This window comes from Pongo abelii, chromosome 20 (assembly GCF_028885655.2).
Source record: "Pongo abelii isolate AG06213 chromosome 20, NHGRI_mPonAbe1-v2.0_pri, whole genome shotgun sequence".
NCBI classification, from domain to species: domain Eukaryota; kingdom Metazoa; phylum Chordata; class Mammalia; order Primates; family Hominidae; genus Pongo; species Pongo abelii.
The window spans coordinates 22,027,160-22,047,571 of NC_072005.2; the positions used below are offsets into that span (position 1 = coordinate 22,027,160).

The 20,412-nt window shown below is 38.4% G+C and overlaps 1 protein-coding gene across 1 annotated transcript; it reads left to right on the forward strand.

Moving 5' to 3' along the window:
• The first annotated feature begins 12,013 nt into the window (after positions 1-12,013).
• Positions 12,014-19,053, forward strand: LOC134760666 (zinc finger protein 253-like). Its single transcript, XM_063719786.1, has 2 exons — positions 12,014-12,052; positions 18,420-19,053. Exons 1-2 carry the CDS (start codon positions 12,014-12,016, stop codon positions 18,819-18,821), a joined length of 441 nt encoding a protein of 146 aa, XP_063575856.1. The 3' UTR covers positions 18,822-19,053.
• The last annotated feature ends 1,359 nt before the right edge of the window (positions 19,054-20,412 follow it).

Here is a 20,412-nt window from a genome sequence, read left to right on the forward strand (position 1 = left end):
CTGATTTTGGTTATTTCTTGCCTTTTGCTATCTTAAAGATTGGCTTCCTTTTGCTTGTCTTGTTCTTTTATTTATAATTTAGGTTGTTAAATTGAGATCTTTCTAATTTTCTGATGTAAGCATTTAGTGCTGTAATTTTACTTTTAACACTGCCTTAACTGTGTTGCAGAGATTCAGTACATTGTATTTTTGTTCTTATTTGTTTCAAAGAACTCTTTGATTTCTGCATTTTGTTGTTTCCCAAAAGTCATTCAGGTGCATGTTGTTTAATTTCCATGTAAGTACATGTTGTCAGGTTATTTTCTTCGTTTGAATTATATTTTTATCAAGCTGTGGTCTGAGTGTGATTGGGATAATTTGGAGATTTTTGAATTTGTTGAGTATTGTTTGATTTCTGATTGTGTGGTCAATTTTAGAGTATTTGCCATGTGGTGATGAGAAGAGTGTATATTATGTTGTTTTTAGATGGAGAATCCTGTAGATGTCTGTTAGGACTATTTTGTCAAGTGTTGAGTTTAGGTTCTGATATCTTGTTAATTTTCTGCCTCAGTGATATAATAGTGTCTGTGGAATGTTGTAGTCACCCACTCTTATTGTGTTAGAATCTAACTTTTTTTTTTTTTTTTTTGAGACATAGTCTCATCTCTGTCACCCAGGTTTGAGTGCGGTGGCACGACCTCAGCTAACTGCAATCTCTGCCTCCCAGGTTCAAGTGATTGTTTTGCCTCAGCTTCTAAAGTAGCTAGGATTACAGGTGCATGCCACCAGGCCTGGCTATTTTTTTTTTTTTTTTTTTTTGAGATGTCTTGCTCTGTCACCCAGGCTGGAGTACAGTGGAACAATCTTGGCTCACTGCAACCTCCACCTCCCAAGTTCAAGCAATTCTCTTGTCCTCAGCTTCTTGAGCAGCTGGGACTACAGGTGTGCACTACCAAACCTGGCTAATTTTTGTATTTTTAGTAGAGGTGAGGTTTCACCATGTTGGCCCCGCTGGTCTCAAACTCCTGACCTCAAATGATCTGCCTGCCTTGACATCCCAAAGTGCATGAGCCACCAAGTCTGGCCTAATTTTTGTATTTTTATTGGAGACAGGATTTCACTATGTTGGCCAGGCTGGTCTTGATCTCCTGACCTTAAGTGAACTGCCCACCCTGGCCTCCCAAAGTTTTGAAATTATAGGTGTGAGCCACTGTGAGTGGTGAGAATCTAAGTTTCTTCATTGGTCTCTAAGAACTTGCTTTATTCATGTGCACCATGGATTTTTATAACATCTTTCTGTCTTCTTTGTTGTTGTTTTATTTTTCTATTTATTTATTTTGAGTTGGAGTCTCACTCTGTCACCCAGGCTGAAGTGCAATTGCATGATCTTTGGCTCATTGCAAACTTTGCCTCCCGGGTTCAAGCAATTCTCCTCCCTCAGCCTCCTGAGTAGCTGGAATTACAGGTGCCTGCCACCACACCTGGCTAATTTTTTTTTTTTTTTTGTATTTTTAGTAGAGTATTTTTTTTGTATTTTTAGTTTCACCATATTGGCCAGGCTGGCCTCTTGGCCAGGCTGGTCTTGAACTCTTGACCTTGTGATCCACCTGCCTCAGCCTCCCAAAATGGTGGGATTACAGGTGTGAGCCACCACACCCAGCCTTTGACTTTTAGTCTTTTAAAGTAGAAACAGATTTGATTAGATTTAAGCTCATTTTGAGAGCACATAAACGTTGAGGACAAAAGTGGGATTAAATTTCACAATACAGAATGATGAAGACTAGAAAATACTGAGTATTTTTTTTTGACAGAAAACTGATTATCCAAGGTAATTATCTAACATTTGCAGGCCAAAGTACTTACACTGCAAAAGCAAGGTTCAGTGTATAAACTGAACGAGGGGGTCTAACTGAACCACGGGGTCTGTAGTTGTATTTTGGTTTCTATTTATTAGTTCAGAACAATTAACATAGTTATCTGTAGTGTTTCATAGACAACCCATATTCATATAAGTTAAACAGTATTTTTTACAATAGTATAAATATAAGGCCACAATATTTATATTAAATTAATCTCAAATCATTTTAATATTGTTATTCATACTTTTGTAATATAAAGTATTTTAGGCTGGGTACGGTGGCTTATGCCTGTAATCCCAGCACTTTGGGGGCTAAGATGGGTGGATCATGAGGTCAGGCATTGGAGAACAGCCTGGCCAACATGGCAAAACCCTGTCTCTACTAAAACTACAAAAAAAAAAAAAAATTAGCCAGGCATGATGGTGGGCGGTTATAGTCCCAGCTACTCAGGAGACTCAGGCAGGAGAATTGCTTGAACCTGGGAGGTGGAGGTTGCAGTGAGCCAAGATTGTGCCACTGCACTCCAGCCTGGGCAACAGAGTGAGACTCTTTCTCAAAATAAATAAATAAATAAATAAAGTATTTTAACTGAATTATGGTTACAGACTTTTTTAAATCCTATGTGCTTTACAACTAGTAAATTGAAATTGTTTATACTTAGATATTTCCAGCTAACGTAAAAAAGACTACTAAATTTTTACAATAGATATTAGTCTGATATGTTTATTAATTAATCCAATAGGGAAAATTATATGTAAGCATGATTTGTGTCTTTCATGTCACTAAGTTGGAATGCTGCTATTACAGGACAGATAAACAAAGGTGATGTGGCCACCCCAAAACCATAATAGTTTTTATGTTAGCTATGTTGCAAACTCAAATATATTTCACTATATGAACAAAGTCAGATTCCAATACTTTATCAGAAAGTGCTGGTGAAAGTTGTCAGATGTATTTCAACATAGATTTCCCATTCAATGGCTAGGAGATGAGAGAGCAAAAGAGATGGAGGAGAAACCTAAAATTCTGCAGTTTCTTCATAACGTTCATGTTTCTCATGCTGAGAGTAGGTTTGCTGTTTGTTTCCAGAGGAAACTTTATTTCTTTTTTTGAGGCGAAGTTTTGCTCTCGTTGCCCAAGCTGTTGCCCAGGCTGGAGTGCAATGGCATGATCTTGGCTCACTGAAACCTCTGCCTCCCAGGTTCAAGCAATTCTCCTGCCTCAGCCTCCAGAGTAGCTGGGATTACAGGCATGAGCCACCATGCCAGGCTAATTTTGTATTTTTAGTAGAGTTGGGGTTTCTCCATGTGGGTCAGGCTGATCTCGAACTCCTGGCCTCAGGTGATCCACCCACCTTGGCCTCCCAAAGTGCTGAGATTACAGATGTGAGCCACTGCGCCCGGGCCAGATAAATTATTTTTATTTTTATTTTTTTGAGATAGAGTCTCGCTCTGTCGCCCAGGCTGGAGTGCAGTGGCGCGATCTCTGCTCACTGCAAGCTCGACCTCCCGGGTTCACGCCATTCTCCTGCCTCATCCTCCTGAGTAGCTGGGATTACAGGAGTCCACCACCACACCTAGCTAATTTTGTTTTTGTATTTTTAGTAGAGATGGAGTTTCACCGTGTTAGCCAGGATGGTCTCGATCTCCTGACCTCGTGATCCACCCGCCTTTGCATCCCAAAATGCTGGGATTACAGGCCTGAGCCATGGTGCCAGGACACTTTTTCTTTTTTTTTGAGACGGAGTTTCACTCTTGTCACCCAGGCTAGAGTGCAGTGGTGAGATCTTGGCTCACTGCAACCTCCGCCTCCCAGTTCAAGCAATTCTCCTGTCTCAGCTTCCTCAGTAGCTAGGATTACAGGCGCCCACCACCACATCTGGCTAACTTTTTGTATTTTTAGTAGAGACTGGGTTTCTCCATGTTGGGCAGGCTGGTCTCGAACTCCTGACCTCAGGTGATCTGCCCGCCTCAGCCTCCCAAAGTGCTGGGATTACAGGCGTGAGCCACCGTGCCCGGCCGAGAAATTCTTTTAAGGGGAATATTTATTTTGCTGACTTGATCAATCTTTATCTGAGTTTTTTCTTAAGATGCTTTTAACTTCTTTTTTTCTCTCAATACAATCTTGCTCAGACAGAGCTATTTTTCTTTTTAAAGCTTTATGTGTCTGTTTCAGAAGCCTTATTAGTATCCCATGGTTTGTGTAAATGAGCTGGACTGACACAACGATAACTCCTAGAGCCATGTCTATCTGGAATCATGCTAGAAATTCAGCAGTATATTTTAATGTTACTATTAAAAATAGAAACTGAGGCTGAAACACTGCTCCCAGTCCCATTATTGTGAAGGTACAATTCTACCCAGGAGGCCTGCAGGCTCTCATCCTGCAGCTCAGGCCTCACTCTGATGTGGCACTCAAGTGCTGCTGTGGCAATTGTGGTTCATGTAAGATGTGAGCTGCCAGCTGTGAGCTGTGTGATGTGGGCTATTATTCAGTGGCATGTAGTAGGAGTCAAGAGAAGACACTAGCCATCAGGAGAGGGCAAGCAGGAGTTCTTTATCTGTAGATCAGTGCTCAGGGAGTACAGAGCCATTACTTTATTTATTTATTTGAGATGGAGTTTTGTTCTTGTCACCCAGGCTGGAGTGCAATGGCGCGATCTCAGCTCACTGCAACCTCCCCCTCCTGGGTTCAAGCTATTCTCCTATCTCAGCTTCCCAAGTAGCTGGGATTACAGGCACATGCCACCACACCTGGTAATTTTTGTATTTTTAGTAAAGATGGGTTTTCATCATATTGGTCAGGCTGGTCTTGAACTTCTGACTTCAGGTGATCCACCTGCCTCTGCCTCAGAAGTGCTAGGATTACAGGTGTGAACAACCACGCCCCGCCAGAGCCATTACTTTAAAATGTAAATAGACAAAAAGATAGTACCCTATTTAACTATTTATGTAGGAGATTGAAAGCCTACCTTCAGCAGGCACCTAGCTTCAAGTTGCAAAACTACCTCCTGTCATGACAATGTGAAGTTTATTTTGGCATTGACTAGAACAAATTAGCATACACGAATGGCTTCCCCAATTACTAGGTGAATTTAGGATGAACTACATATGATATGGTGTAAATTCTTCAACTTCTGGATGAATTATGGTGACTACCTTTCTGTCTTTGCAATCTCTTAAGTGGCTTGAATGTGATACATGTCACATTCTGGATTACAAATGTTCAGAAAACCAACAGGAGATATTTTATGCATTGTGAGATGTCAGCATAGACATCTTAAAGCCCCCCTCTTTGAGAGTGTGGCTCTTTGAGATTTTCATATCTTGTTTAATGACCTGCTACAGTTATGGGAGAGACTCCAGGTGTAAATAGAATCTAATGGCAGGATCTACAAGTTTAAACAAACATTTTTGGAGTGAGTAACAAAGTATCCAGAGCCATGACCACAACTATCCCTACCTGTAAAAAAATGTAATACTTGAGTAGAGTATTCTTGTCCTTTTACCCAGGAGCTAGCTAGTCAGGACAGGTGATGCAGGTTCTGGAGCTTCACCAGGGAAGTTTCATTTTCTATTTAGAATGAGCCTGAGTCTCTCCTGCCTAGCTTATCATTAGGCATCAGCTCCAAGTCACTGGAAACCCTCTCACAATCACCTAGGCATTCTTGAGACATTTAAGGATGTCCAGAACAGAATTGTTTCAGGCTGACAAGAGTGGTATATTCTGCTTCTGTCTTGTTTTAAGAGAAATGAGTTATCCTGTGTTTGTTCCTCCTCTCATTCAAGAGATATCTTTGGTTGGTACCTAGATGACAGTTTCTTCAGTTTCCTGATACTTCAGTTAGAAACATGGAGAAGGTCTGGAGACTCAAAGAGAGAAACTAATTACTTTCACTTCATATGGCTATTCAAAGACAGATGAAGCAGTTGTGGTCCCAACCATCCAGGAACTTTTAGTCTAGACTAGCAACTGGATACATGGTTGAATTAAGCAACATATGGTTGGTACAATGAATAGATGTGTGCAGAAAAACTTGGACTTTATTTGGTACATGTTCTTTATATTGTTGTGACTTCAGATGTCATCACCTGAAGGGATGTTTATGGACAGAAAAGTTGTTATTATTTCTATTTTTTTACCTTGCTAAATATATTATTTATCTTCTAATAAAATTACCCTAGAAAACCTTAAAAGATCTGTTTAAGTTGTTTATGAATATATGTTATAAAATTGACAGGGCAGTGACTGAAACAAAATTACACAAATCTTAAGATTTAAGTTTCTCTTAGGTAAGCTCAGGAAAAACAAAACTGAAAATACCCCAGTAGCACAGAGAACAGAATTCTATATAAGGTCCACTTCCTGCCCCGGTTCTGTTCAGATTCACCCTTAATGGGGGCCTTATTTAGGTCTGGCCCCACCCTGGAATCTTACTTCACATAACTTATTAGAAGAGATTAGAGTTTTGGGTGATGTATTCTACTGCCTTTCTAGAGCTAGTGCTCACAATTTTCTGAAATCTAAAAGCAGATAAATGGAAAAAAAGTATACATTTTAGGGCCTAATCTTTTAAATTTTTTTTATGTACTTAAAGTTCTAGGGTAAATGTGCACAATGTGCAGGCTTGTTATATAGGCACACATGTGCCATGTTGGCTTGCTGCACCCATCAACCCGTCATTTACATTAGGTATTTCTCCCATTGCTATCCCTCACCCAGCCCCACACCCCATGACAGCCCACAGTGTGTGATGCTCTCCACCCTGTGTCTAAATGTTCCCATTGTTCAACTTCCACCCATGAGTGAGAACATGCGGTGTTTGGTTTTCTGTCCTTGTGATTTATAATCCTTTGGTTATATGCCCAGTATTGGGATCACTGGGTCAAATGGTATTTCTAGTTCTAGATCCTTGAGGAATTGCCACACTGTCTTCCACAATGGTTGAGCTAGTTTACACTCCCACCAACAGTGTAAAAGTGTTCCTATTTCTCTACATCCTCTCCAGCATCTGTTGTTTCCTGACTTTTTAATGATCACCATTCTAACTGGTGTGAGATGGTATCTCATTGTGGTTTTTATTTGCATTTCTCTAATGACTAGTGATAATGAGCATTTTTTCACGTGTCTGTTGGTTGATTAATGTCTTCTTTCGAGAAATGCCTGTTAATATCCTTTGCCCACTTTTGGATGGGATTGTTTTTTTCTTGTAAATTTGTTTCAGTTCTTTGTAGATTCTGGATATTAGCCCTTTGTCAGATGGGTAGATTGCAAAATTTTTCTCCCATTCTGTAGGTTGCCTGTTCACTCTGATGGTAGTTTCTTTTGCTGTGCAGAAGCCCTTTAGTTTATTTAGATCCCATTTGTCAATTTTGGCTTTTGCTGCCATTGCTTTTGGTGTTTTAGTCATGAACTCCTTGCCCATGTATATGTCCTGAAGGGTATTGCCTAGGTTTTCTTCTAGGGTTTTTATGGTTTTAGGTCTAACATACAAGTCTTTAATCCATCTTGAATTAATTATTGTATAAGGTGTAAGGAAAGAATCCAATTTCAGCTTTCTACATATGGCTAGCCAGTTTTCCCAGCACCATTTATTAAATAGGGAATCCTTTCCCCATTTCTTGTTTTTGTCAGGTTTGTCGAAGATCAGATGGTTGTAGATGTGTGGTATTATTTCTGAGGTCTCTGTTCTGTTCCATTGGTCTGTACATCTGTTTTGGTACCAGTACCATGCTGTTTTTGTTACTGTAACCTTGTAGTATATTTTGAAGTCAGGTAGCATGATGCCTCCATCTTTGTTCTTTTTGCTTAGGATTGTCTTGGCAATGCAGGCTCTTTTTTGGTTCCATATGAGCTTTAAAGTATTTTTTTCCAATTCTGTGAAGAAAGTTATTGGTAGTTTGATGGGGATGGCATTGAATCTACAAATTACCTTGGGCAGTATGGCCATTTTCATGATATTGATTCTTCCTATGCATGAGCATGGAATGTTCTTCCATTTGTTTGTGTCCTTTTTTATTTCGTTGAGCAGTGTTTTGTAGTACTCCTTGAAGAGGTCCTTCACATCCCTTGTGAGGTGCATTCCTAGGTATTTTATTCTCTTTGTAGCAATTGTGAATGGGAGTTCATTTATGATTTGGCTCTCTGTTTGTCTGTTATTGATGTATAAGAATGTGTCTGATTTTTGCACACTGATTTTGTATTCTGAGACTTTGCTGAAGTTGCTTATCAGGTTAAGGAGACTTTGGGCTGAGATGATTGGGTTTTCTAGATATACAATCATGTCATCTGCAAACAGGGACAATTTGACTTTCTCTTTTCCTAATTGAATACCCTTTATTTCTTTCTCCTTCCTGATTGCCCTGGTCAGAACTTCCAATACTATGTTGAATAGGAGTGGTGAGAGAGGGCATCCCTGTCTTGTGCCAGTTTTCAAAGGGAATGCTTCCAGGTTTTGCCCATTAGGTATGATATTAGCTGTGGGTTTGTCATAAATAGCTCTTATTATTTTGAGATACATTCCATCAATACCTAGTTTATTGAGAGTTTTCACCATGAAGGGCTGTTGAATTTTGTTGAAAGCCTTTTCTGCATCTATTGAGATAATCATGTGGTTTTTGTCTTTGTTTCTGTTTATGTGATGGATTACATTTATTGATTTGTGTATGTTGAACCAGCCCTGCATCCCAGGGATGAAGCCAACTTGATCTTGGTGAATAAGCTTTTTGATGTGCTGCTGGATTCGGTTTGCAAGTATTTTATTGAGGATTTTCACATCAATGTTCATCAGGGATATTGGTCTAAAATGCTCTTTGTTGTGTCTCTGCCTGGCTTTGGTATCAAGATGATGCTGGCCTCATAAAATGAGTTAGGGAGGATTCCATTTTTTTCTCTTGATTGGAATAGTTTCAGAAGGAATGGTACCAGCTCCTCTTTGTACCTCTGGTAGAATTCAGCTGTGAATCCATCTGGTCCTGGACTTTTTTTGGTTGGTAGGCTCAATTTCAGACCCCGTTATTGATCTATTCAGAGATTCAACTTCTTCCTGGTTTAGTCTTGGGAGGGTGTATGTGTCCAGGAATTTATCCATTTTTTCTAGATTTTCTAGTTTATTTGTGTAGAGGTGTTTATAGTATTCTCTGATGGTAGTTTGTATTCCTTTGGGATTGGTGGTGATATCCCCTTTATCATTTTTTATTGTGTCTATTTGATTCTTCTCTCTTTTCTTCTTTATTAGTCTTGCTAGCAGTCTATCAATTTTGTTGATCTTTTCAAAAAACGAGCTCCTGGATTCATTGATTTTTTGAAGGGTTTTTTTTGTGTCTCTATCTCCTTCAGTTCTGCTCTGATCTTAGTTATTTCTTGCCTTCTGCTAGCTTTTGAATTTGTTTGCTCTTGCTTCTCTAGTTCTTTTAATTGTAATGTTAGGGTGTTGATTTTAGATCTTTCCTGCTTTCTTTTGTGGGCATTTAGTGCTATAAATTTCCTTCTACACACTGCTTTAAATGTGTCTCAGAGATTCTGGTATGTTGTGTCTTTGTTTTCATTGGTTTCAAAGAACTTTTTAAATTCTGTCTTCATTTTGTTATTTACCCAGTAGTCATTCAGGAGCAGGTTGTTCAGTTTCCATGTAGTTGCATGGTTTTGAGTGAGTTTTTTGATCTTGAGTTCTAATTTGATTGCACTCTGGCCTGAGAGACAGTTTCTTGTGATTTCTGTTCTTTTATATTTGCTGAGCAGTGCTTTACTTCCAACTATGTGGTCAATTTTGAAATAATTTCGATGTGGTGCTGAGAAGAATGTATATTCTGTTGATTTAGGGCAGAGAGTTCTGTTGATATCTATTAAGTCTGCTTGGTGCAGAGCTGAGTTCAAGTTGTGGATATCCTTGTTATAACACTTCTGTCTTGTTGATCTGTCTGATATTGACAGTGGGGTGATAAAGTCTCCTATGATTATTGTGTGGGAGTCTAAGTCTTTTTGTACATCTCTGAGGACTTGCTTTATGGATATGCGTGCTCCTCTATTGGGTGCATATATATTTAGCATACTTAGCTCTTCTTGTTGAATTGATCCCTTTAGCATTATGTAATGGCCTTCTTTGTCTCTTTTAATCTTTGTTGGTTTAAAGTCTGTTTTATCAGAGACTAGGATTGCAACCCCTGCCTTTTTTTTTTTGCTTTCCATTTGCTTAGTATATCCTCCTCCATCCCTTTATTTTGAGCCTATGTGTGTCTCTGCACGTGAGATGGGTGTCCTGAATACAGCACACTGATGGGTCTTGACTCTTTATCCAATTTGCCATTCTGTGTCTTTTAATTGGGGCATTTAGCCTATTTACATTTAAGGTTAATATTGTTATGTGTGAATTTGATTCTGTCATGATGTTAGCTGGTTATTTTGCCCATTAGTTGATGTAGTTTCTTCCTAGCATCGATGGTCTTTACAATTTGGCATGTTTTTGCAGTGGCTGGTACTGGTTGATCCTTTCCATGTTTATTGCTTCCTTCAGGAGCTCTTGTAAGGCAGGTCTGGTGGTGAATTTCTCCTTCACTTATGAAGCTTAGTTTGGCTGGATATGAAATTCTGGGTTGAATGTGGCTGGGTGCAGTGGCTCATGCCTGTAATCCCAGCATGTTGGGAAGCTGAAGTGGGCAGATCATAAAGTCAGAAGATGGAGACCATCCTGGCTAACACGGTGAAACCCCGTCTCTACTAAAAATACAAAAAAAATTATCTGGGCTTGGTGGCAGGCACCTGTAGTCCCACTTACTCGGGAGGCTGAGGCAGGAGAATGGCATGAACCCAGGAGGCAGAGCTCACAGTAAGCCTAGATCGCATCACTGCACTCCAGCCTGGGAGACAGAGCAAGACTCCATCTCAAAAAAAAAAAAAAAAAAAAAGAAAAAAGAAATTGTGGGTTGAAAATTATTTTCTTTAAGAATGTTGAATATTGGCCCCCACTCTCTTCTGGCTTGTAGAGTTTCTGCCGAGAGATCCGCAGTAAGTCTGATGGGCTTTCCTTTGTGGGTAACCTGACCTTTCTCTCTCACTGCCCTTAACGTTATTTCCTTCATTTCAACTTTGGTGAATCTGACCATTATGTGACTTGGAGTTGCTCTTCTCGAGGAGTATCTTTGTGGTGTTCTCTGTATTTACTGAATTTGAATGTTGGCATGGCCTGCTAGGTTGGGGAAGTTCTCCTGGATAATATCCTGAAGAGTGAAGAGTGTTTTCCAACTTGATTCCATTCTCCCCTTCACTTTCAGGTGCACCAATCAAATATAGATTTGGTCTTTTCACATAGTCCCATATTTCTTGGAGGCATTGTTTGTTTCTTTTTACTCTTTTTTCTCTAAACTTCTCTTCTTGCTTTATTTCATTAATTTGATCTTCAATCACTGATACCCTTTTTTCCACTTGATTGAATCAACTACTGAAGTTTGTGCATGCATCATATAGTTCATGGTGTTTTCAGATCCATCAGGTCATTTAAGGTCTTCTCTACACTGTTTATTCTAGTTAGCCATTCGTCTAATCTTTTTTCAAGGTTTTTTAGCTTCCTTGCGATGGGTTTGAACATCCTCCTTTAGTTTGGAGAAGTTTGTTGTTACCGACCTTCTGAAGCCTACTTCTGTCAACTCATCTAAGTCATTCTCCATCCAGCTTTGTTCCATTGTTGGCGAGGAGCTGCGATTCTTTGGAGGAGAAGAGGCGCTCTGGTTTTTAGAATTTTCAGCTTTTCTGCTCTGGTTTCTCCCCATCTTTGTGGTTTTATCTACTTTTGGTCTTTGATGTTGGTGACTTACTTGAGGAGACAGTCTGCCCTGCCCCCAGAGGTGGAGTCTACAGAGGCAGCAGGCCTTGCTGAGCTTCGGTTGGCTCCACCCATTTTGAGCTTCCCCTGCCACTTTGTTTACGTACTCAAACCTCAGCAATGGCGGACACCCATCCCCCTGCCAGGCTGCTGCCACGCAGGTTGATCTCAGACTGCTACCCTAGCAGTGAGCAAGGTTCTGTGGGCATGGGACCCACTGAGCCAGCCTGGTGTGCTGTTTGCTAAGACCATTGGAAAAGCACAGTATTTAGGCGGGGCAGTGTCCTGATTTTACAGGTACAGTCTGTCACGGCTTCCCAGTTGATGCCCTGCCCTGCTTCGGCTCACCCTCTATGGGATGCACCCACTACCAACTAGTCCCAATGAAATGAACCAGGTACCTCAGTTGAAAATGCAGAAATCACCTATCTTCCGCATTGATCATGCTGGGAGCTGCAGACCAGAGCTCTTCCTATTTGGCCATCTTGGAACGGCTTAATTTTTTTATATTTATTTATTTATTTTTGAGAAGGAGTCTCGCTCTGTCACCCAGGCTGGAGTGAAGTGGTGCAATCTCTGCTCACTGCAAGCTCCGCTTACCAGTTCACCCCATTCTCCTGCCTCAGCCTCTGGAGTAGCTGGGACTACAGGCGCCCACCACCACGCCTGGCTAATTTTTTTGTTTTTTTTTTAGTGGAGATGGGGTTTCACTGTGTTAGCCAGGATGGTCTCGATCGCCTGACCTCATGATCTGCCCGCCTTGGCCTCCCAAAGTGCTGGGATTACAGGCGTGAGCCACTGTGCCCGGTAATTTTTTAATTAAAACCAGTGTCTGCAGAGACATTACATTTAGCAACTTAATATTCCTGCAAACCCAGTAGTTGCCTCACAAGTCACCAAACAAGTAAATATAAACACAATACAAATTTATTACTTAATGAACATTGCATTAGTACATGTGTAAATGTTGTTTTCCAAATACAGACTTCTTCAGACATCACTGCCTTCTGTTTTCTCTGTAAACTTTAAAGAACCAGCAAAAAATGTGATACTTTAGGATAGAGATTGGTTGTCTTCATTTGTACCAAAAATATTTGTGTTGTGACAAAAGTGCTGAGTGTAAGGGACTCTGTGCTGTGCCTGCTTTCTCTAAGTAAGGCTGATAATAAGCCAGGAGAACAACATCAGCATTAGCATTGTCAATAAACTTGTTTAAAACACCCATTCATGGACCCTTTCCAGACCTGCAGATTCATATTACATACAGTAGGGCCAAAATCACCAAGTGATTTAGAAGCTCATTAAAGCTTCAGAGGCAGTGCTTAGCTAAGTGGTTATCAGCTCTGGTTTCTAATTAGGATTACATAGCCAATTTGCAGAAATCTCTACTTCTGCCCTCCCCACAGGCTCTATTTATTGCTCTGGAAGTATTCTTTTTTTTTTTTTAATTAAAGGCTTCATGTTACTCTAAGGTGATGTCAGAATGAAGTATGAGGGGTTCAAGATACATTTTAAGTGTTAAGTTTCATCTTTGCACTAAAGGGTGGTGACAGAATTTATTCTGTTTGAATTAGGTAGGGACAGGTCAGGGTGGCTCATATTACCATTATTGTAGCAGAAATTGCTGGTAGGAGGCAGGTGGATCACCTGTGGTTAGGAGTTCTTCTTTCCCTTCAATGATCTTTTCAACTTTACAGTAACAACCAAAGACGTCTTCATGGCATAGAAGCAGCTGCACAATCTGACTGCTTTTCCATTGTTATTGGGGACACATAAATATCTGCACAGTTTTGAGAAACTCTATGTTAAAAAAAAAAACTGGCTTCTTTACCTTTCAATTGCTGTCTTAACATGTGATATGTTCAGTTCTTCTTGCCTTCCACCATGATTGTAAGCCTCCTGAGACCCTCACCAAAAGCAGATAATGGCACACACTTGTACAGTCTGCCAAACTGTGAGCAAAATAAACATTTTTTCTTTATAAATTATCGACTCTCACATATTTCTCTATATGCAAAATAATTATTAAAGTCTATAATGTCCACATTTTCTGTTTTATTAATCTTTTATCTGAATTTTCTATTTGTTGAAAATGGTGTCTTGATGTCTACAACTTTTATCTTGCAATTTATTTCTTGCTTCACCTTTGTCAATATTTATATATTTTGGAGCCCCGTTTTTATATGTAGATATCCTGGCTAAGAGGGTGAAAACCCATCTCTACTAAAAATATAAAAAATTAGCCGGGCTTGGTGGTACCGGCCTGTAGTCGTGCTACTCACAAGGGTGAGGCAGGAGAATTGCTTGAACCTGGGAGGTGGAGTTTGCAGTGAGCCGAGATTGTGCTACTGCACTGCAACCTGGGCGACAGAGCGAGACTCCATCTCAAAATAAATAAACAGATAAAATATTTACATTTAATAGAGGGCTTTATATTTATATATGGTCTTATGATGCTGTCCAGCATCATTTTATTTTTCAATTTAAAGGCTGACTGCCTTGGCCTCCTAAAGGTGTAGGGTTACAGGCATGAGCCACTGTGCCTCGGTACCATGTAGCTTTTTTTTTTTTTTTTTTTGATATGGAGTCTCGCTTTTTCTTCCAGGCTGGAGTGCAGTGGTGCAGTCTCAGCTCACCGCAGCCTCCGCCTCCCAAGTTCAAGTGATTCTCCTGCCTCAGCATCCCAAGTATCTGGGACTACAGGTGCGTGCCACCACGCCTGGCTAATTTTTTGTATTTTTAGTAGAGACGGGGTTTCACCGTGTTGGCCAGGCTGGTCTTGAACTCCTGACCTCAAGTGATCCACCCTCCTTGGCCTCCCAAAGTGCTGGGATTACAGGCATGGGCCACCGCGCCCAGCCAGCATTTCTTTTAGAACTGTGCTAGTGCTGATGAACACTGTTACCTTTGATTGTGGAAAGTCTTTATTTTTTTTGTTTTAAAATATAATAATTCCTAATCAGGTATTATTGGTTAAGAATATTTTTTATTTTATTACATCAAAATTTGGGAAGTTCTCAGCTTTTTTTTTTCTTTTTTGAGATAGAGTCTTGCTCTGTCTCCCAGGCTGGAGTGCAGTGGCACAATCTCGGCTCACTTCAACCTCCGCCCTCTGAGTTCAAGAGATTCTCCTGCCTCAGCCTCCCGAGTAGCTGGGATTATAGGCGCCGGCCACTGTGCCCGACTAATTTTTTTGTATTTTTAGTAGAGACGAGGCTTCACCATCTTGGCCAGGCTGGTCTTGAACTCCTGACCTCGTGATCCACTCGCCTCGGCCTCCCAAAGTGCTGGGATTACAGGCGTGAGCCACCATGACCGGCCTATAACTTGTACATTTGTGGTGTAGGTTTGTTGTGAATGGTTGTTTAATCCTCTGTAGGTGAGTAGTCATAAAAATTATTCTAATTTCAACATCCTATTTATTTGTGAATCTGTATTATTTTTGTGTGAGAGACATGCTATTGTATTTGAAGGTAATTTTAAAACTACCATAACTCTGTATCTCTTTTAAGTATTATTCATTTTTACTTGCCAAAATCACATAACAAAATTTACAATAAAATATTTTTAAATATTCAGTTTAGTTATATTAATTATATTGATATTGTTATGCAGCATATCACTAGAATCTTTTTGTCTTGCAAAGCTAAATCTCAATACACATTAAACAACTAACTTTTTTTATTTTCTGGCACTTCAAACATCACTGTTTTCTGTTTCTAAGAGCATAATTGCTTTATATATCTCATACATTATCATTTTGTGGCTGGTTTATTTCATTTTGCATAATGTCATCAAGACTTATCTTTTTATTTGTTAGAATATTTCCTTATTTTTGAAAACAGTGAATTTTCAATATATTTATATTTAGAATTATATCTACTGAATGATTTGATGACAGAAATTTGCATTGCTCTCTCCTATTGGCTTACAATAACAATGCTGCAATAATTATGGGTATGCAAATAACTCTTTATATTACCACATATGTGAAAGTTTATGTATGTGTTTCATTTTATTTTATTAGTCTACTTTTTAACCTTTACATTCATACCAAATTATTTTAATTCTTTAGCTTTATGTGTTTTGAAATCAGGAACTGTAATGCCTCCAACTTGTTCTTTTTTTTGAATATTTTTGTTACATTATTGTTTCTTGCAATTTCATATACTTTTGCATTTACTGTTTTTATTTCTTTAAAAATGCAATGAGAAATTTTTAAAACATTGCATTAAATCTGTAGATTACATTGAGCAGTATAAACATCTTCACAGTATTAATTATTTCAACTTTTCACCAGGAGCATGCTCAAGAGTATTGTTTAATTTGTAGATAATAGTGAATTTTTCAGGTTTCTTCTATTGTTTATATATTCTTATTCAATTTTGGTTATAAAAAGTAATCCATGCAATTTTAGTTTTAAATATTTGTTAAGACTTCTTTTTTGGCCTAATAGGTGGTCTATCAAAGAGAATGTTATGAGCTACTGCAAAGGATGTGTCCTTATGTTGTTAAGGAGTATTCTCTATACCTTTCTTAGTAATGATTGTTTTATACTGCCTGCAAATCTTATGTTCCCTTACTAATATTCTGCTTTGTTTTATTTTTATCACTGATCATAGGGTATTGAAATATCTTACTGTAATTATATTGCTCTCTACTTGTTTCTTCAGTTCTTTCAATTTTTTTTATATTTGGAAGCATAATGTGAGATACACACACACACACAGATACAAACAAACTTATGTAAAAATCTGTCATAGGTTCCCAGTGCATAAATCTATTATTGTTGGCTGGGCACGGTGGCTCACACCTGTAATCTCAGCACTTTGGGAGGCAGAGGCGGGCAGATCACAATGTCAGGAGATCGAGACCATCCTGGCTAACATGGTGAAAACCCGTCTCTACTAAAAATACAAAAAAAAAAATTAGCTGGGCATGGTGGTGTGCGCCTGTAGTCCCAGCTACTCGGGAGGCTGAGGCAGGAGAATGGCGTGAACCTGGGAGGTGGAGCTTGCAGTGAGCTGAGATTATGCCACTGCACTCCAGCCTGGGTGATGGAGCGAGACTCTGTCTCAAATAAAAAAGAAAAGAAAAAAATGTATTTTTGTCACTATGTTTTTATTACATTTATATGTCTAGGAAAAAATTAGTACCTGTGTTATTTTGCTATGCCATCTTGTTTATGTAGTTTGTATAATTTATAGGTTAGATTTGTAAAGTATATTCATCTGAGTCTAGCAAGTAGAGTAATTTTTTATTTATATTTCTTTCAGTTATGTGTTCTCATTTTACTCAAGACCTTTGGCCAAAGCACAGCATAAAAGATTCTTTCCAAAAAATAATACTAAGAATATTTGCAAAATGGGGACATGAGAATTTACAATTAAGAAAAGACTATAAAGGGGTGAATGGTGATACGATACACAAAGAAGGTTATAATGGACTTAACCAATGTTTGAAAACCACCCAGAGCAAAATATTTCAGTGTAATAAATATGTGAAAGTCTTTCATAAATATTCAAATTTATGTAGAAATAACATAAGAGACACTAAAAAGAACTCTTTCAAATGTAAAAAATATGGGAAATCATTTTGCATGCTTTCACACCTAACTCAACATAAGATAATTCATACTAGAGAGAATTCCTACAAATGTGAAGAATGTGACAAGGATTTTAAATGTTCCTAAACTTTCACTAATCATAAGATAATTTATACTGGAGACAAACTCTACAAATGTGATAAATTTCACAAAGGCTTTATCTGGTCTTCAACCTTTACAAAACATAAAAGAATACATACTGGGGAGACACTCTTCATATATAAAGAATGTGACAAAGCTTTCAAGCAGTCCTCAAACCTTGCTGAACATAAAAGAATCCATATTGGAGAGAAACCCTACAAATGTAAAGAATGTGACAAAACCTTTAACCATTTCTCACACCTTACTACACAAAAGATAATTCATACTGAGAAGAAACATTACAAATGCAAAAAAAAAAAAAAAAAAGACAAAACTTTTAAGTGGTCCTCAAAACTTCCTGAACATAAGATAATTTGTATTGGAGAGAAACCCCACAAATTTGAAGAATGTGGCAAAGCTTTTAACCATTCTTCAACCTCAACCCTTACTAAACATAAATTAATTCATACTGGAGAGAAACCCTGCAAATGTGAAAAATGTGGCAAAGATTATAACCATTACTCGACTCTTACTAAATAGAGTTCATACTGAAGAGAAACCCTATGAATGTGAAGCATGTGGCAAAGCTTTTAATAATTCCTCAAACCTTACTAAACATAAAAAAAATTCATACTGGAGAGAAACCTTACACATGTAAAGAATGTGGCAAAGCCTTTAAGCAGTCCTCACACCTTAACACACATAAGATAATTCATACTGCGGAGAAATTCTACAAATGTGAAGAAGGTGACAAAGACTTTAGCTGGTTCTCAAATCTTACTACACATAGGAGAATTCTTTCTGGAGAGAAACCCTACAAATGTGAAGTATGTGGCAAAGCTTTTAGCCAATCCTCAACCCTTATTACACATAAGATAATTCGTTAGAGAGAAATTCTAGAAATGTGAAGAATGTGGCAAAGCCTTTAGATGATTCTCAAACTTTGCTGCACATAAGAGAATTCATATTGGAGAGAAACCGTACAAATGTGAAAAATGTGGCAAAACTTTCAACCATTCCTCAACCCTTACTAAACATAAATTAATTCACACTAGGGAGAAACCCTACATATGTATAGAACGTGACAAAGCAGTCCTTGCATCTTAATACACATAAGAAAATTCATACTGCAGAGAAACCGTACAAATGTGAAGACTGTGGCAAAGCCTTTAGCCATTTCTCAAACCTTACTACACACAAGAGAATTCATTCTGGAGAGAAACCCTGCAAGTGTGAAATATGTGGCAAAGCTTTTAAACAATCCTCAACCCTTACTACAGATAAGCAAATTCATGCTGGGGAGAAATTCTACAAATGTGAAGAATGTGGCAGGGCTTTTAACCAATCCACAAACCTTACTAAACATAGGAAAATTCATACTGGAGAGAAACCCTACAAATGTGAAGAATGTGGCAAAGCTTTTCACCAGTCCTCACACCTTACTACACACAAGATAATTCATACTGGAGAGAAACCTTAAAAATGCAAAGAATTTGGCAAAGCTTTTAACTCTTCCTCAACTCTTACTAAACATGAGAGAATTCATATAGAAGATAAACCTTACTAATGTGAAGAATGTGCAAAGCTTTTAACTGGTCCTGAAACCTTACTGAACATAAGATAATTCATACTGGAGAGAAACCCTACAAATGTGAAGAATGTGGCATTGCTTTTATCTGGTCCTTGAACCTTACTAAACATAAGATAATTCATACAGGAGAAAAATCCTACAAATGTGAAGAATGTGGCAAATCTTTTAACCATTTCTTATTTCTTATTAAGCATAAGGTAATTTATATGAAGAATGGGGCAAAACTTATAAGTGGTCCTCAAAACTTACTGAAAATGAGATAATTCGTACTGGAGAGAAATCCTACAAATGAAAAAAAAATTGGGAAGCTTTTAACTGGTCCTCAAACCTTACTGCAATAAGATAATTTATACTAGAAAGAAAACCTAGAAATGTGAAGAATGTGTCAAAGCTTTTAACCAATTCTCAAACCTTACTAGACATAAGAAAATTTTTGCTGGAGCTAAACCCTACAAATGTGGCAAAGCTTTTAAGTGGTCCTCAAAACTTACTGAACAAAAGATAATTCACAGTGGAGAGACATCCTACAATGTAAAGAATGTGGCAAAGCTTTTAAGTAGACCTCAGAACTGAATAAGAATAATTCTTACAGGAGAGAAACTACAAATTTTAAGAATGTGCCAAAGGTTTTAACTGGTCTTGAGAACTAACTAGACACAAGAAAATTTATACTGGAGAAAAACCCTACAAATATGAGGAATGTGGCAAAGCTTTTAACCAGTCCTCAAACTGTATTGAATGTAAAATAATTCATACTGGAGACAAACCCTACAAATACTAAAAATGTAACAAGGTCTTTAACTGGTCTTCAACTCTTACTGAACATCAGAAAATTTTTACAGAAGATAAAGAATGTGACAAAGGCTTTAACTTCTAAACCCTTATTACACAAAGGATACTTCATACTGGAGAGAAATTCTAGAAATGTGAAGAATATGGCAAAGCTTTTAATAAGTTCTCAAATCATACTGGAGAGAAACTCTACAAACATGAAAGATGTGACAATGTTTTTTAGAACACCTCAAACTTTTCTAAACATGAAAGAAATCATACTGGTAAGAAACAGTAGAAGTGGGAATAATGTGACAAAGCCTTTAAATTTTTGTCACACTTGATTGTAAGTTAATTTATACTGGAGAAAACTTCTTCAAGTGTGAATAATATGACAAAAGGTTTAACCAATGCTCACATCTTTTTTTTTTTTTCTTGAGATAAAGTTTCACTCTTGTTGCCCATACTGGAGTGCAATGGCGCAATCTTGGCTCACTGCAACCTCTGCCTCCTGGGCCCAAGCAATTCTCCTGCCTCAGCCTCCTGAGTAGCTGGGACTAAAGGCATGCACCACCATGCCCAACTAATTTTGTATTTTTAATAGTGATGGGGTTTCTCCATGTTGGTCAGGCTGGTCTCGAACTCCTGACCTCAGGAGATCTGCCTGCCTTGGCCTCTCAAAGTGCTAGGATTATAGGTGTGTGCCACC

What these genes read in the sequence shown, in the direction of transcription:
- LOC134760666 (XM_063719786.1), top strand. Translation starts at nt 12,014, where the DNA reads ATGCACCCACTACCAACTAGTCCCAATGAAATGAACCAG. An exon ending in GTCCCAATGAAATGAACCAG is followed by an intron (nt 12,053 to 18,419) that starts GTACCTCAGTTG and finishes ACATATGTATAG; the next exon opens with AACGTGACAAAGCAGTCCTT.